Raw genomic sequence first — 17,978 nt, forward strand, 5'->3', positions numbered from 1 at the left:
CAGGAACTCCAGGAAACAGAGAGAAAACACAAAAGAGAGACCAGGAGCCAATACTGTAGTATGTTAAGTACACTTGGAGAGGTGAAAAAGAAGTTTACCAACAAAGGTGGAGTGCGTACACCTGCAGCCACTGCATAGGGCTCACAGGGGAATCCTTGCCTGGGATAAGTTGGTAGGGATTTCTGTTCTGGGTTAGTCGTACTCATATAAATGGTTTAAACTTTTTTTGGGGGAAACCATAATGATACAACCTCCAACAAGAGGTGTGTTAAAAGACTGGTAGGATGGTGGTACCAAATGAGGGGGTAGTGGCAGGCTTGCCTCTCCTGAAGAACAGTCAATGGTGTCTTGGAAAGATTGATTAATGCAAAAGAAAAAAAAAAAAAAAGACAACTCACTCTGCGGGTAGATCCCGCTTCCTCAGGTCAATATAAACAACTAGTCCCAAGCCCGCCTATTTAATAACGGGCGCTAGGGCATCCCACACGAAAACGTCCGCCCCCCCTGCACGCACACAGGACTGTGATCCCCCCCCCCACAACTGCAACCGCCCATGCGCACGCCCGTCCATGAGCGCCGCCCGAGGCCCTATCACACATGCGCACCAAACAGTTGGCACAGACGCATGTACACAAAACGACAGAGGGACAGGGATTTTATTGTATAGGATTGTGCCTAACAACTAGGGCAATCAAGTTTTGAAGCACCAAAAATTCGATATCCCTAGTTGTTAAGCACAATTGCTTATATTGATCTGAGGAAGTGGGAAAACTCTTGTGAAATGCATTGGCCTTTTCTTTTGCGGTAAACAATTTTTCCAAGATACCAATCGGCTGTTCTTAAAGGGAAGGTTCGGGGAGGGCTGTAAAAAAATAAAAATAAAAATCCACTTACCTGGGGCTTCCTCCAGCCCGTGGCAGGCAGGAGGTGCCCTCGCCGCCGCTCCGCAGGCTCCCGGTGGCCTCCGGTGGCCGACCCGACCTGGCCAGGCCGGCTGCCAGGTCGGGCTCTTCTGCGCTCCAAATGCCGGCACTTCTGCGTCCCACGCGGACGCGCTGACGTCATCGGACGTCCGCCGGGCTGTACTGCGCAGGCGCAGAACTACTGCGCCTGCGCAGTACAGCCCGGCGGACGTCCGATGACGTCAGCGCGTCCACGTGGGACGCAGAAGTGCCGGCATTTGGAGCGCAGAAGAGCCCGACCTGGCAGCCGGCCTGGCCAGGTCGGCCACCGGGAGCCTGCGGAGCGGCGGCGAGGGCACCTCCTGCCTGCCACGGGCTGGAGGAAGCCCCAGGTAAGTGGATTTTTATTTTTATTTTTTTACAGCCCTCCCCGAACCTTCCCTTTAAGGAGAGGTAAGCCAACCTCTGCCTCTCCTGTTTAAACAGTTTTTAAGTATTTAATCACCCTGGGACACCTCTACCCACTAGCCTAAGTGAATTATAGGTCCATTACAGAGCCAATGGGATAATCAGCTGTATTATATAGTATACATGTTATGAAGTTAGTAGATGCCTCTAGCACTGGTGTAAGCAAGGTGACTTACCCTTATGCTGTAAAGTAAACTTTTTTTTTTTATTATTTCAATAAAACTGATTTGAAAAAAACAAAAACAAAAGACTTTTTTTTTCTACAATAGTTCACACAGGTGCCAGGGAGGGACTCCCACTAAACTATGGAAAATATCTTTTTGGGAATAAAATAGGTGGGAAGTGCTGCACTTGAACTATTTTGCTTTTGCATGGGCTTTAAGCATAAAGACTTGTTGTCAAACCAACCTACGACTTACATTGGTAAAAAATGTTTTGGCTAATTCTTGTGAACACTGTGACATGAAATCAGTACACAATTTTGCTCTCTAAGTTCAGTTACAGTCAGTTGATTTCCCTGAAACCACTCAAACCAATTTTAATTAATTTCATCATACTTGGCCTCCAACTAGTATATAGAAGTAAGATGGGCCTGATTTTAAAACATGTTCTGTACTTTAAAGTATACCAGAGGTGGCATGTGACATAAGATAAATGTGTATGTACTGTGCCAAACACGTTAATAACTAGGCTGTGTTAATTTTTTTTTTTTTCCTGCCTGAAAGAGTTAATCTTCAGGCATGCAAGTGACCGCTTCTCTCTTGTCCGTAAAACTCACTGATAAGGATTTACAGCCATAAAATCTTTCCACCACAGAACAACCCAGCTGGCCTTCTCTGCGGCGAGTCATAGACTTTAAAATGGATTTCAACCTGACATTTATTAAAAATCTATTTGCAATGTGTGGCAAATGGGATCAGATTTCAATCAGAGATGGATCTTTTGGGCACGTCCGGCGTCCATCTGCCAGTGTATGCCCACACCTTAACACTCACTGACTCCCGAATTAAATTACATGCCATAAAACTCTTGCACGGCAGAGAACAACTGAGTGCAGGGAATAGATAAAAAAAAGTTCATTAGTTCAAAATGGGAGACTGTCATTCAGCTGAGGGAATACAAATATTAAACATTCGTTTTTAGCTTGTAAACCAAAAATAAATACTGTGTGGTTCCAAGAAAGTTCTATTTAGAAGTAGGACTATAGACAGTTGTTTATCTCACTGGTTTATTTTCAGTTCAGTTTTGATTTAGCATGTGTCCTTTCTGGAACACAACCCTGGCATAAGTTGTATTTTACTTGTTTAAACATTCAATCTTTTTATGAAACTATCTTTAACACATTTTTACAGCTATCTTGGTGAAGAATCATTTTTGCAGTTGCAAATTAAAGTTGTTTTTCTCGTCAAATGGAGCCATCATGTAGTGCAGTGACCATAAAGTAAACACAATTTTCAATATATTTTCAGTATGTGTATATTTATACAAGGTGACCAAGTTCAATGCAGTTTTATATGCACAATTCTTTACAAATGCATTTCTCTGAAATGTAGTTGTAAAATATGGAGTATGAAACATGATTTATCTTGGAGGTTTTTCTCTGCCGTAGTTTAATTTTTTTTTTGTAAGACTAGTGTCCCAAATTAACCTCTTCCGGATGGCCATGGTTGAAATATTTGTAGCTGCTTATTCCTGCCAGGGTGTAGACTTCATCTTCCACGTTCATACGCTCCTGCTATTCCCATTGTTTGCGACGATACTGTGATGCTGCAGCCCACTCGCTCTGCTGTGATCACTGTGAGCTAATCACTGTGATCACAATTTTTTTTTATTTTATTTATAGAAAAGAGTATTTTCCTCAAAGTGGACCCAAATTAAAAATACAAGATTTCAGAAATAAAATCTATTTTCTAAATTATAATAATAAATAGCAGCCTTTTTCAGCTGCATGATGACAAATATAAAATATTTTACATTTATTGGAGAAACACCTCCCTTCCTTTCATATTGCCGGGACAGAATCCGGCAAACTGGTGGAGTAGATGGTGTCCAGCAAAGGAGGAATTGCTAATGGCTGCCACCTGTATAACCCTAGTTATGAAAAGAAAAGGGTGAAAAGCATGCACTGAAATGCTCATAGGCTTCAAGAAGTGTTTATTTATCTTTGTATGTGTCAGAGTGGTGCAACTAAATGTTTTGAATTAAAAAAATGTTTGGTTTGGGTCCGCTTTAATGTGTACCAGAGATGAAAGCCACCTCAGGCTCTATACTTAACTGGGGCTTCTTTAAGCCCCCTTGAGGCCGCCCAGTCCCTTGCTGTCTCACCGGGTGGCTTCTGTAACCTGCAATACCGCGCTAAAGCCTGCCTGAGTCGTACTTCATCACGCATGTGCAGCCAGGTACGCTCCCATTGCTGGTAGCATCCTGCCTTAAACTGTACTACTGCGCAGGCGCAGAACGCTCAGAGGCGGGAGAGTGGGCCTGGCCGGGCATGCACAAGGAAGCTCGACTTGGCCAGGCTTTGGGCAGTATTGCAGGTGACAGCAGCCACCGGGGGAGACAGCAAGGGACTTAGCGGCGTCAAGGGTGCTTAAGGAAGCCCCAGGTAAGTATGGTATCTGAGATGGTTTTCATCTCAGGTTCCCTTTAAGGGGCCAAAGATGCCGGGTTTTGAACTGGTTAAACTGCATATCTTCGCTGTGGTGACAAATATTGAGTTACCTAAACCCTCCCACTGCACCCTAAAGCAGAATCTCCTCCAATCTCCCCCCAAAAAATATACATAAATAAAGATAACAGATAGAAATAAAAGTTCTAGAAAGCCTTACCCCATCAGGAAGAGCCCTCCAACATACTGCACTGACAAACTCATTGGTGTCGTCTTCTTTTCGGTCTTTGTCCAACACACTCTTCACTGTGTCAAACTTGAAAGTCAGCAGCGTCTTTGAGAGCCCCTTATAATACAGGTAGAGGGAGTTGTTTTCACTTCCTAAGCAGAAAATGGAAACTGTTCAGTACTATGAAAATACTGATGTACCACATGCATACAAAACTGCAGCATAGACTGGAAATATGCTAAGGGCCCTTTCACACTAGGGGGCTTTTTTGGCGTTTTAACGCCACGGCCATAGTTGGCGCTTTCCAAGGTAAAATGAAAGTCCATATACTTTCACTTTACCTTTCACATTTAACGAGTTTTGGAGCGTTGCGTTTTGAAGCTCCCAGGAGCTTTTTTAGGGCTGACCGCGGCGTTTCGCATTACAATTGATAGTAATGCGTTGGCGTTAAAACGCCTTCAAGACGCCTACAGCCAAAACGCAGCGTTTTAGCCTTTTACCGCTGCCTGTAGTGTGAAAGTGCCCTTAAAGGGAGTGGCAAGCATACAAATGCCTATGCTGTGTTCCTATGTGGCGGCCTATACTGCATACTGGTGATCTGATTATTACAGTAGTTTTGAATTTAAAGCGGTAATCAGTAGTTAGTAGCAAATACACCAACATAATCAGACTGTAAGGGAGGTTAAAGTAGTAATTGAGCCACAGTGTTTTTTTGTTTTTCACTGGTTGAACTCAATGGACAGATTTTTATTTTTTTCAACCCACCTAGCCATGTTATCCCATCCAAACAGGCCAAATAAATGGTGATGGCATGACAGAAAAAAAAAGTGTGAGTAGATAAGATCATAAGATGAAAGCAAATCAGACTGCGCCTACGAAGTACCGTCCTAATGACGTTGGGAAAACCACGTGACCTGCTCCGTGGAGCGCAGAAGAAGCCAACCCGGAACCCGCGGGGGAGAAGCGGAGAAGACCGGGAGCAACGTCGAGGGCACAGGACAGCTGCCACGGGCTGGAGGAAGCCCCAGGTAAGTGGATTTTTTTTTTTTTTTTTTGATTTTTTTTTTTTTTTTTTACAGCTTGAACCACTCCTTTAAAGAGAACTGTGAAGGACTCATCAGTGTGAAGGGGGCTGGAAGAAGCCCCAGGTAGGTATAAAACTTTTTTATTCAATAGTCTCAGATTCACTTTGTCTTTTACTTTTCATGCATTGTGTACATTTTTAAATTGATTACAAATAATACAAACATTTTTATTTAAGAAGTACCGTAGTGACAGATAAGAATGTAATACATTTTTCAGGATGCCTACTTTTATGTTAATTATCCTGGTTTTAGCATTAGAAACACTTATCTGTATATCGGTATGCAGCCCTGCTCTCCCAGTGATGTCACAGCCAAGGCTGTTTAGCTATGTGGAATTCTCCTCCCAGAGCATTCTGGGAGAATTTAAATCAAGGAAAGATGTTATAATGGAGAAACACAGACTAAGTAATTTATAAATGAATATTGTAAAAAATAAGCAACTTTGTCACTTTATTTTCACTACAGTTCCTCTTTAAAGCATACTTACTTTGCACCATTTTGTCCAAAAGTGACTAAAAATATACACCTGCATGTTATGGGTGGCTCAATAACTGAACATAAACTCGACCACAGCGTACAATTGAATTGGGAACTGGTAATGAGAGCTATAAATAATAGTCAGTAGCTTATGCAGCGGCTTTCTGACTTCTACAGGAAGAAACTGAGCGCTGTGCAAGGTGTACTAATACATCACAGCCAATGAGCAGTCTCATTCTTCTAAGACCAGAGACAAGAAGGTCTGCTACACGCAGTAAAAGCACACCATCACAGCTACGTGGATAAAAAAAAGAAAACTGTGGTAAAAAAAAAAAAAAAAAAAGGTGATGAAGGGCTGAAAAGATTCAGTAAGCAAAACACATGCCAACTAAAATTTGTGCAAAACGTTGACTTAAAATGTCTAAATTTGGAACATCGCTTTTAAATGCCTAAAAAAAAAAAAATCAAACCATATGGGCACTTAAAAATAAACACGGTATTCTGAATTTGTAATTCTCTTGAGCATACGGTTTAATAACAAACACTAGCTAATGATTTATCATTAGGAGACAAACTCCGAGGTAAAACACAAACTTGTATGGGGGAAAAACAAAATTTAAAATAAAAAATGAATAAAACAAAAACACAAGCTGTGCTTGGATGTCGCTGAACAGAGGCAAAATATTTTGCCAAACAAATCACATGAATTTTGTGGAATCTTGTGTTATGCCATCAGCAGCATATCTGACTGTGGTATGCTTCACTGTATTGACGTGTGTCTAGTTCTCAGCCATGTCACCTGCTTTCAGGTTTGGCAGCTGTATAGGAACTGTGACTGGAGTAAGGGCTTCAAGTGAAACAATAGTCATAAATATCACGTATGCTCCAACAGGTTAGCCAAATCATAAGAACTTCTATAAACAGTTATTTGCTAGACAGTTACTGAAACCATTAATAGACGGTTTCACTTTATGAAGACACTTATGGGTGGACCAGAAGCAAAATGTCTACTTCTTCAGTTAGTTTTGGTAGTATGGGCATATGGGGTGGGGGGGGGGGGGGGGCAGTGCCAGGCAATAGGAGGAGAGGTTAGTGTGAAGGTCAGTACACACGCTAGATAGATGTGGCCCAACAGTGATTGGGACCCGATCCCTTGGGTGACATTGGTGGGCAAAGACTGTATAGACACATACCAACAACGCTTTAGGCCAACATCGCTTTTTGCTGCAATGCAATGGAAGTGGTGGAGGCTGTTGGATCGGGCGCAGATGTGACCAAAGCTAACATTGTACACATGCCAGATTATGGGCAGATGTGGTCATTATCACTCACTTCAGCAGATTTTGATTTAGGAGAGGTGGCTAGTGTTAGGTATAAGGGGGGAGAAGGGATTAATGTTGGGCATTAGCAAGGGAGGGGGGGGGGGGGGTCAGTGGTAGGCATTACGAGGGTGATTAGTGTTAGGTATTACAAAGTGGGGGTTAGTGTTAGGCATTGGTAGAGAGGGTTAGTGTTAGGAATTAGCAGGAGGAGGGTTAGTGTTAGGCATTAGGAGGGAGGGTTAGTGTTAGGCATTAGGAGGGAGGGTTAGTGTTAGGCATTAGGAGGGGAGGTTAGCGTTAGGAATTAGGAGGTAGAGTTAGCGTGAGAATAGAGGTCTGGGTAAGTCTATATTATAATAAAGGTAATGTTACATTACCGATATTTTACCTATCGGCATCACCCAACAACCAATTCAGTAGGCTGGGCCGATATACATACTCCCTGTAGTTGAGGGACGACATTACTTATTAAAAAAGTAAGTAGGATAACTGTATGGGTAATGAACGGTAGGGAAAAAAGTTTTTGTTGAATGTTATGCAAGGATATGCAGGACATATTCGTAAATCTAAAAGGAAATAAAATACTGACCACAGGCAATATAGTCTCCATTCGATGCTAAACCAACAAAATTCTTCTCATTGATGTGACCTTTGAAGGAGCGCAGGCAATGCGGTCTGGAAACGTTCCACAGCTTTAGTTGGCTATCTGTCGACCTAAATATTTCAGACACACATTTAGAGTGAGCTGTGAGGCCAAAGCAAAGGAAAAAACAGAAAATACTTTACCCAATGTAGGCACCTGCAATGCAAAATCCAACTCCCATCATTCCCTGTCTGCAATAAGCACTGTACAGACAGGACAATGAGCATGAGCTCAGTCAGGTAAGCACATTACCTCCTATGAAGACAAGTGGAGCAGCAGACCTCCTGTGGCACCTCATCTCAGGGAAATACCAATATGTGACAGATCAATTCATCCCCCACAGAGGCTCAGGCATCCCTACAGACATCCAGCTTAATTGCCCATTAAGCTGGATGTCTGTAGGGATGCCTGAGCCTCTGTGGGGGATGAATTGATCTGTCACATATTGGTATTTCCCTGAGATGAGGTGCCACAGGAGGTCTGCTGCTCCACTTGAATGCGTGCAGGCAGCCTAAAGGAGAAACAACACCAAACATGCTCCATGTATGTGACCAGAGTTATACGTTACGCCTACAGTGTGTATGTGATACTTAAAGATGGACCGAAATCAAATGAAAGAAGAAGTCTAGCAAATAGAAGTAGCATAGCAGTAATAATGTTAAATGGGTTATAACATCAATAAATAAACTGCCAGAAAATAGTGCCCTTAAAATATACCCGACCACCTCCACCCTTTTTCTAACATATGTCCATATATGTTCCCCATTTTTTTTTTTACTTTTTACCTGGTCTGGGTGCCTTTTCCTAACTGCAGGAACTGTGCAGCGCCAGTGGGATTGTGAGAGTTTTTTTTTTTTTTTTTTTTTTTAGCTACAGTAACAAGCTTACCTCAGCATGCAAATAACAGAAAGCTTCCTGTATCAGATAAGGTAAGGACACTATGACCAGACGGTAAATTGAATTCCCCTTCCCTTTCAGGAGATGCAGCAGTGACGCGAATGGAAGCGGAAGTGATGCGTATCCGCATTGGCTCCCATTCGCAAATGGAAAAGGGGCTTTAGTGGCGCACATAGGTACAATATTTCATAAAACTGGATACAGCTTTTACATTTTTGTTCATAGTAAGTTCATCTTGGTTTCATCAGATCACAGTAGGACATGGTTGCAGTGATCCATGTTCTTAGTCTTCAGGGTTCAGAAAACTTCTTGCAGGCTTTCTTGCGTATCATCTTTAGAAGAGGCTTCCTTCTGGGACAACAGCGATGCAGTCCACTTTGATGCAGTGTGTGGTGTATGGTCTGAGCACTGACAGTCTGATGCCCCACTTTTCAAGCTCTGCAGCAAGGCTGCCAACACTTACATGCCTATTTGCAAAAGACAACCTCTGGATATGACGTTGAGCACGTGCATTCAACATCTCTGGTTGACCATGATGAGTCCTGTTCTGAGTGGAACCTGTCCTGTTCAACTGCTGTATGGTCTTGGCCACTCTGCTGCAGCTTAGTTTCAGGGTATTGGCAAACTTCTCATAGCCTAGGCCACGCTTTCTCAACCAGGGTTCCTTGAGTACTCTGCAGGGGTTCCATGACATTTTCTCCCATTGTGGGGGAAGTATAATAGAGCATACTATAATAGGGGGTACCGTAAAAAAAGCACTAAACTAGGGGTTCAGAATAATAATAAGCACATTAATTAAAAGCACTAGAATAAGGAGACAGTATAATGAGGGGCAGTGCAATAGGGTGTAGTGAAATTAAACACTCCTACTTTTAAAGACCATGCCTCCTGCAAAAAATGCAGGGGTTCCTCGAGATCCAAAAAATATTTGCAGGGGTTCCTTATGATCCAAAACTTATATGCAGGGTTTCTCCAGGGTAAAAAGGTTGAGAAAGGCTAGCCTAGGCCACCTTTATGTAGACCAACTTTTCTTGCTTTGAATCCTCAGAGAGTGCCATAAAGTGTCATATGGAACTTCCATCACATTTGAGTCACATTTGGGTTATTTTGTATGCCAAAAGAGTGTGTGTGTGAGTGTGTCTACTCCTACCCAGTTACAGTAGGTCCTTTGAAATGTACGCTTATAATTTGCAGCTCCTAGTAATAGCTATTTGTAGCCACTTAGTATATAAAAAAAGAATACCCTTCACAGATGCACTAAAAAAAGATCATATCATTGAAATAGTTTATTTTAATGTCTCCACGGTTCTTTTCAAATCTATTTTCTCGGTAAGGGTATTTGTGCTTTAAGATGCTCCTCCTCATGGTGTTTTGCTTTGTGTCAAGACAGCTAACAAGTTGGTTATGTAACACAACATAATGAAGCCAAGAAGACTGAAAGGAGGATGGTGAGAACAGAGATGTGAAGATAATTGTTACACATACACACTGGATAATTATTTCAGCTGTAAGGTAATAGGCTGCTGCCCTCCAGCTTAAACTACAAACCAACTTGCAGGTCTCCATGGAGATTTTTGTATTACACTCAGAAGGCAGCTGAAAAGTATTATCTCCATTAATTGCTGATGACTGCAGAGCTATTCAAGGCAATATACTGCTGCTCCCCAGTCAGTCATTTTACAGTGTGGTTTGTATATTCCGCCCCACTTGTACACCGTACTGAAGGACAGAGAGAAGTCTGGGTAATGACAGAGGTCTGTATAGCTATTCCCAGCTTTGTTTGCATACATCTAGCATAAAATGTTGGCATATTTACATGCACGTGTGCTTAAGAGCCCATTCAAACGAGTTTTGCAGGCGATTTTCGGCAAAACGTTCAAGCGCTAGCGCTTTTTAAATCGCTAGTGCAATAATACCCTATGGGCCCGTTCTCACTTGGGCAATTTGCATTAATCCTCGGCGATTAACACAAATCGCCAAATGCAGACGTATAGCCTGCACCATTTTCAGGCGATTTCCCGGCGATCGCGTTTAGTGCTATAGAAGCGCTAATCACGTTCGCGGGGAAAAAAGAAAAAACGCAGTGTCCAGTGATTGACACATTACCTCCACTTTGTATTATATAAGGTTTGACTGTCCGCTTATACAGATTGTAATCTAGCAACGGCGTGTGCCGATTCTAGTAGGAAAAAATCTGATTCTAAAGAATTTCCATGGCATTTACAGTATTTCCTCCCCCTCCTATGTTGTATACACTGACTCATCACTGTCCCCACCCAAATCTGATCAGAACTTCAGAAAAACAAATTACGTGACTAGTCACTTATACATACAAAGAATGGCACTGACATGCCAATATACTAAAACAGGGCTACAATCAGTATTCACTGATTTAGTGCTAAGATTCCCTAGTTCACAGTGACATATAGTAGAATGCAGTAAATTATTCAGGAAACTCACTTTATGTTGATTATCCTGGTTTTGACATCAGAAACTCCTCCTATATCTTTATATTGCTGTATATTGGTATGTACAGTAGCCTGCCCTCCCAGTCTGCCAACAGATTTTCAACACACCGTACAGGTTGTACATGGAAGTGGTATAATTCTAGATTCAAGATTGGATGCGTTTTCGGGCTTTACTCACCATCTGTCCTCTCAACCAGTCACCAACCATCCCTTTCCTACCCAACAGAAGTACCTTTGACTGTTACCTACCTACTGCTCCTACCGCTGCATTCTGGGATCCTCTGGAAGATCCAGGCCATGCTCCTCTTCATGCATAAGCAAGGCCATCCTGCCCCTGCTCGAGCACAGCCACTCCTTGTACCAGCATCTCCAGTTTACTGTCGTACTCACGCAGGCACAGTAGGGCCATACTTATGCATAAAGAGATGGACGGCTCCGAATTTGAAGTCCGACAAGTTTCTTTTGGGGGTGAAGCGGTGGTCCAGAGGGTGGCGTGGGAAGCCTCTACAGGATCCAGATGCTTCCTTCTTCTTAAGCAGAGTACACACCGGAAGATGGTTTGGGGAATCTCCAGCAGTGATGAGACAACTGATCCTTCCCAATCCAACTTCCCAAATCGCCTACTGCAGGAACGAGCGACGTGGGGGAATGATAAAACAATCATGGTAATTACCGCTACAATAAATGGACATTTCAGCGATCGCTTGCTCAGTGATCTTCCGGGATGGTTGTTCAATATAAATGATCGCTAGGAGTGGTCGCACATTGTTAAGCAAATTTTCGTTAAACAATGTTACGCAATATCACTAAACCAGCTCTTTGTTGCAAAAACTGTGCCCCAAAAATTGCGTTGTAGCGTTGTAGGTATGACCTTTAGGTAAATATACACTTGTTGACGCAACGTTTGCTGAAGGTACACTTTAAAGCCCTGTTGCACACAAGGCTAAGTAGCTGCTAGTCACTGCTAGTAAACTGCTCTACTTTCGCCACAATTCAGTTGCTAAGAACGAAAGCATGCTATACAAACTAGTTGCTGCAGCTCTGGTGTGTTAAAGTTGATATAACATTAGTAAGAGCTGCTTTCTATCTCAGTAGCTACACTCTGTCTTGCTATGACAGTGCCCTCAGTGTCAAACAGAATTTGTTTCCCACACAACACGATCTTTAGTTTTCAAAAGCTTACTTACGCAGAGACAATCTCCTCCCCGTTCACAAACTTGGCGTATGATACAGCTTTGCGATGTCCTTTAAACACCATGATTGGCTGCTTAGTGTTGCGGAGGTCATAGTAATGTACACAGTGATCTAGAAAAGAAGACGGCAATGGGTTAAACACGGCACATATGAAATATCAAAGCTCTGTCTTGAAATATGAACCTTCTGTGAGACACAGGTCAGATAACAGCCTCAATGGATTAAAAACACCACAAACACATTGATTTTCAGTAGCATGCATTTATATTTTATTTAGGATTAGTAAAACAACCAATCAAAATTAGCGTACGTCGGCAATATAAGTTATTGGATAATTTGTTACCAAGACACGGGCCACATAGGCCGTTTAGCGAGGGAGATGGATTGCAGGAATAGGGAAAATGGGCTGCGTTACTCAGAAACCAGATTCTTGGACGATGTCCATTGCAATGATTGAGTTCACAGACCAAATCTCTCCACCGAACAAGGAGCGCTGATCTTATATCTCTCCTGGAAAGAGTGTGACCTACAGCTGATGAGCTTGTTAAAAACAGTCTCCAGTCTTTATGTGGCCTGTTACCGCTTGGCATTTTCTAACAAAAAAAAAAAGTTTTCACATCGGCAATTAAGAGGAAATGACCACTTAAAGATCAACTCCAACTCTGACATTACAAAGCAGGGCATTAAATGCTTTGTTGTTGGCAAGTCTTCTGTGAACAAAGTGTTCTCGTGAGCCTTCAGAAACCACTTTAATCAACTTCCTGATCATTCATTGTATTGGGCACTTAAAATGGACCTGAACTCAGAACTTCCACTCTGCTTCTCAAAGATACACAACAGCTTAATAACCTTAAAAGAAAAACATTTCTTAGTTACAGCTGATACAAATGCTGAAATAAATCTGCAGTGTTTCTACTTTCTGCTTTCATGGAAGTAGATATAGGGCTAACATCCTGTATTTAGCAAAACGCTCTCTGCCGTGGCAGGCAGCTGAGAGATCAAATTACAACTTGTACATAGTCACAGATGAGAGGAGAATTAGTTGGGCTAAACTCTATAAATACATACAGGGTTCATTTGTATATGTTCTCCTTCGGTCCTGTGCAAGAGTTTAGGTCAACTTTAAAAGTTACAAAGGTTTTATATAAGTTACATACTCACCTAAAAACGCAGGTAGATGGATCACATCAATGTCTCCAGACAACGAGCGTTCTCTGATTCATCTTCCTGTCAGCGGGTACACACAACAGGCGCGAAAAAGAGTTAACAAAAAAAAACCAGTTTTACTCACCTGGGGCTTCTACCAGTCCCCTGCAGCCGTCCCATGCCCTTGCAGTCACAATCGGATCCCCCCGGTGCCCAGTCACGAACTACTTTAATTTTCCCCTGACAGGCTTATTGCGCCTGCGCAGTCCTGGCCACGCATCTCCTTCTACATGTTCCCGTCTGCAAAAGTGCCCTGCGCAGGCCACTATTGTGGACGGGAAAGCGTAGCCAGGCCTGGCAGTGGAGTGAAAGTAGCTGGCGGCAGGGGGACAGGAAGATCTGATCGTGACTGCGAGGGCAAGAGACAGCTGCAGGGGGCTGGTAGAATCCCCAGGTGAGTAAAACTGATTTTTGTTATCTTAAGCTGGCCAATAACGGTCGAATTTCTAGCGAAAAATCGTTCGAGCGATCAGAAATTCTGATCGGACGAAAAATCGTTCACTACTACACCATCAACTAACCAATCATTGCTTCCTACCTATCACGACCACCAAGAAAATCCAAATTTTCGTTCGACGAAAATTCATTCGGGCGACATTTTTTTCACTCGTTCATAATCGATTGTGTCCACCAATGGAGATTATTTACAAGCAATCCGATCAGAATTTCTGATCGCTCGAACGATTTTTCGCTAGAAATTGGACAGTTAGTGGCCAGCTTTAGACTCTTTAAAGAGAGAGTAACTGAGGACACAACTCCTTTACTTCAGAGATTTCTTACCCACATTCCCTCATCAGTCGTATTTTTACATTTACAGATGAAGTTATTGTTTTGCTTCATTGGAATGTACATTGTTCTGTGAAAGCTCAGGCCTTGGAGGCCACATTATGCTATGCTAAAAGGATTCTTTTCTCAAGTTATGTTTATATAGGCCTCAATTCACGGAGCTTTATAAAAACACTTTATCAAACGTTTGATAATTTACCTCATGGGTAAAATCTAATTTTGAATTCACTAAGGTGTTATATATTTATTGAACGTTTTATCGGTAAAGCACTCGATAAATAAATAACACCTTAGTGAATTCAAAATTAGATTTTAGCCATGAGGTAAATTATCAAACGATTCATAAAGTGTTTGATAAAGCTCCGTGAATTGAGGCCATTTATTATTTTCTTTAATCCCAAAAATATTTTGAGTAAGAAAAAAAAGCCAAGCTTTACTCTAAATAAGTGGCCCTCAAACTAAGGCCCGCGGGCCGAATGTGGCCCCCTAAAGCTTTTTCATTGGCCCCCCTCAAAGACAAAATAACTTCTAGATGTGGCCCACTGCACCTTTAAATATCGGCCGCCCGCATATAGAATAGCAGTGCTGGCACCACCCATCCACATACTATAGAAGCCAGTGAGCAGTCATTTGCTGGCTTCCAATCCAATTCTGCATCAGGTGACACTGCTGTCCAACTGAACAGCAGGTTGTCACCTCGGTATTCTTCACTGTCTGGTGCACAAATATTTTCTTTGGGCGTGCCGCATGGCTGAATGGCTGCTGCTGGGAGTTCTCCGGGCATGATTGGGGGGAATCAATACCTAGATTCAATGTAATGTTTTTTCAGCATCATTTTATGTATGTTCCGGCCCCACAACAGTCTGACGTATGTTGACCCGGCCCTTGACCGAAAAAGTTTGGGAACCCCTGCTCTAAATACACGTGGCATTATCTGTTTAAATATTTCTCATATTTCACTATTACTTCTTCCCCAAAGCTAAATTGTAATACCTCCTTTTTATTTTCCTTCAAAAGTTTGCAGTTGCAAAAGATTATTAACCATTTTAGCCTCAGCTACAGTATATCTACGTCCTCTGTGACTACAGGCAAGGCACGGGGACGTAGATATAAGTCTCGTAGATAAAGGAAGGCTGGGCACGATCGGACGCGCTCCCGTGCACACCTCTGGCACTGCTGCAGCAATAATTGGTGAAAGGGAGTATGTGTTCCCTGAGCCAATTAGATGAACTTTCACCCTAATTTCCCATTAAAAAACAAAGTGAAAAGTACACACTATAGCAAAAAACCCACCTTTATTTCAGAATCAATTATCACCATAAATTGAGATGGGAACAAAGATTAAGTTTTGCGATTAACGGGAGAAAAAGCCAAATAAAATTTGTGGTTTCTATCTACAGTAGCACTTTTTATTTTTAAACTAGAATTGGTAAAACGGAGAAATGTATTTTTCTTCTATTATTTTCCTCTTTGTCCCATTAAAATGCATTGAAAACAAAATTGTCCTAAGGATAAAAATACTGCCCCATGAAAGTCTAGTTTGTCTTGCAAAAAAATGAAATACAGAGATATAATATATACAGTATATTATGTTATTTAGATTTCAGAAGTAGCACTAAAGTTTTTGTTAATTAAAGAGGGACTAAGCTTCAAAGTCAAAACTGCTCTGGTCCATAAGGGGGAAACAAGGTCTAGTTTTAAAGTGGCTAATATCCTCAAAACTCATTTTTTCACCCTGGCCTAGAGCCCCCCCACTAGTGCTCTAAAACCATAGCTGGACTCTGGTCCCCTACTTTTGTGTTCCTTCCTCTCCCTCTAGATTGTAAGCTTTCGGGCAGGGTCCTCCTCCTTACGTCTCCTACCTATTTATGTACACCCATTCTATGGATCTGAGTGAGCTCGACTTGCGTAATCTCCATGCTCCCATCCAGTGACTGACTAAGCATTACCTTGTACTCATACTGTGCTGCGTGATCTGGTTTGCATGTATTGTCACCCCTAAATATTGTCTGTAACCTTAACTAATGTCCGGTGCTAAATAAATTTTCTAGCGTGCTCTTCAACTAGTTGCTAAGAAAAACAACAAATGAATTTTCAAGCCTGACTGGCAGCTCCAGAGGCAATCAAATTTTTGGCTTTTCTCTAAATAGACTTCTAGCAAGATATGCACTACACATGTAAAGAAACAGAACCTACTGTATATAACTTCAACAGTAAACATACACAAAACTAAGTCACTTATACCAGGGTTGGACTTTAAGTACTTCCTAGGCTCATACTTCCCAATAAGTAGGGCGGTGAAAAGTGCAAACGCCACATCCTGTGGTGCTGAAGGTGAAAACAATCTCCAGTCTGACTGGGTTGCCTGCCTTTATCAATCCACTCCCCTTGTCAGGATAAGCAGTGGGAGAGCTTGGTGGTTTCATACCAGAACTGTTCTACCCCTAATGGGTTAATGCTAGCTCACTGATATATCAACATTATCAGCATACAAGCATATTGTTCCTGAACATAACCTGCAAATATGTGCAGTCAAACAAACAGTAACCAGAACAGATTACAATAAATATGAAAAAGACAATGCCAATCACTAAATTAACATAAGGCAAAATAAATAGGCACAATAAATAACAGAGGATGGTAAATAGTTTAGCACAAACAAATACTGGCAGCAAAAATGGGCTACCAAGTGCCAAGTGAATTAAATCAATACTACTGAAAACACAAATGAAACACACACTAAATACAAAATGGAAGGCTTTTTTTAGATCAAAACACAAGGGTAAAAAAAAAATGTAATAACATCCTTAAAATGGAAAACACTGGAGGGAAAAGCGGTGGGGAAAAGTAAAAAGAGGTGCGAGTGGAATATTTGGCCATACTGTATGCTGCTTATTTTCATTTTTTTATATAGTGTTTTGACTTTTTTTGTCAGTTATCCTTGTATGGTTTTATTTACTAGTTAATTCTTTGTCTTCTTACCACCCACCAGGATTTATACAAGTATGCTAATCTCTTGTACCCAATTTCTTTTGCCTAATGTTAATCTACTTGCTAATTTTCTAGAATAATTTCTCATAATGCTGTGGTTGTTTCAGAGATTGAGGCCAGCAGAAATGTGCATGTTCATTAACCCGTTAGCAGCTGCAATAGTTATCTCCTTTGAGATAAGGGCACTGCTTTCTACCTCAGTTGCCAGAACTACTTGTGCTGTAAATTTTTGGAATGCTTTGATCTCTCTCTACTGAGCAGAAAGTATAGACACTGAAAGCAGAAATCTTCTATTATTGTCTCACACTGCCCCCTAGTAACAATCGGCCATAACTACGCATTATAGCAATATTAATTAGAAGCAAGGAAATATACCAAGTAAAAAAATTAAAAAAAATGTGCCAAAATAAACTGGCCTTGAGCACTTGCAAACCTCTAAACAAATTGGCTGCTAAAGGATAAAATATTCTATATATCAGTGTGCAGACAGTTAATCTCTTGGGGGTAGAATAGCCCTGTTTAAAAGAAAGGGGCAGGCCTCTGATGTAGGCTCTACTTAAGTGTATTTATTTCACTGCTGCCACATGAGTTGGGTGTCAGGTGGTGCCGCTGGTAGTAAAATATATGCGACTTAGATTACCAATATTTTACTAAGCAGTATCTGGCACCCACACTCACTTGAACCCACCGCTGTAGATGCCC

General features: G+C 41.8%; 1 protein-coding gene across 1 annotated transcript in view; it reads right to left on the reverse strand.

Moving 5' to 3' along the window:
- The window catches only part of COP1 (COP1 E3 ubiquitin ligase), a 319,426-nt gene that overhangs the window by 70,084 nt on the left and 231,364 nt on the right, over nt 1-17,978 (reverse strand). Inside the window, exons 16-18 of the mRNA XM_068239628.1 lie at nt 12,287-12,404; nt 7,681-7,805; nt 4,199-4,359 (exon numbers count right to left, since the gene is read on the reverse strand). Of these exons, the coding sequence (XP_068095729.1) occupies nt 4,199-4,359; nt 7,681-7,805; nt 12,287-12,404 (404 nt within the window). The remainder of the gene's footprint in view (nt 1-4,198; nt 4,360-7,680; nt 7,806-12,286; nt 12,405-17,978) is intronic.

Source organism: Hyperolius riggenbachi, chromosome 6 (genome assembly GCF_040937935.1).
Source record: "Hyperolius riggenbachi isolate aHypRig1 chromosome 6, aHypRig1.pri, whole genome shotgun sequence".
NCBI lineage: Eukaryota > Metazoa > Chordata > Amphibia > Anura > Hyperoliidae > Hyperolius > Hyperolius riggenbachi.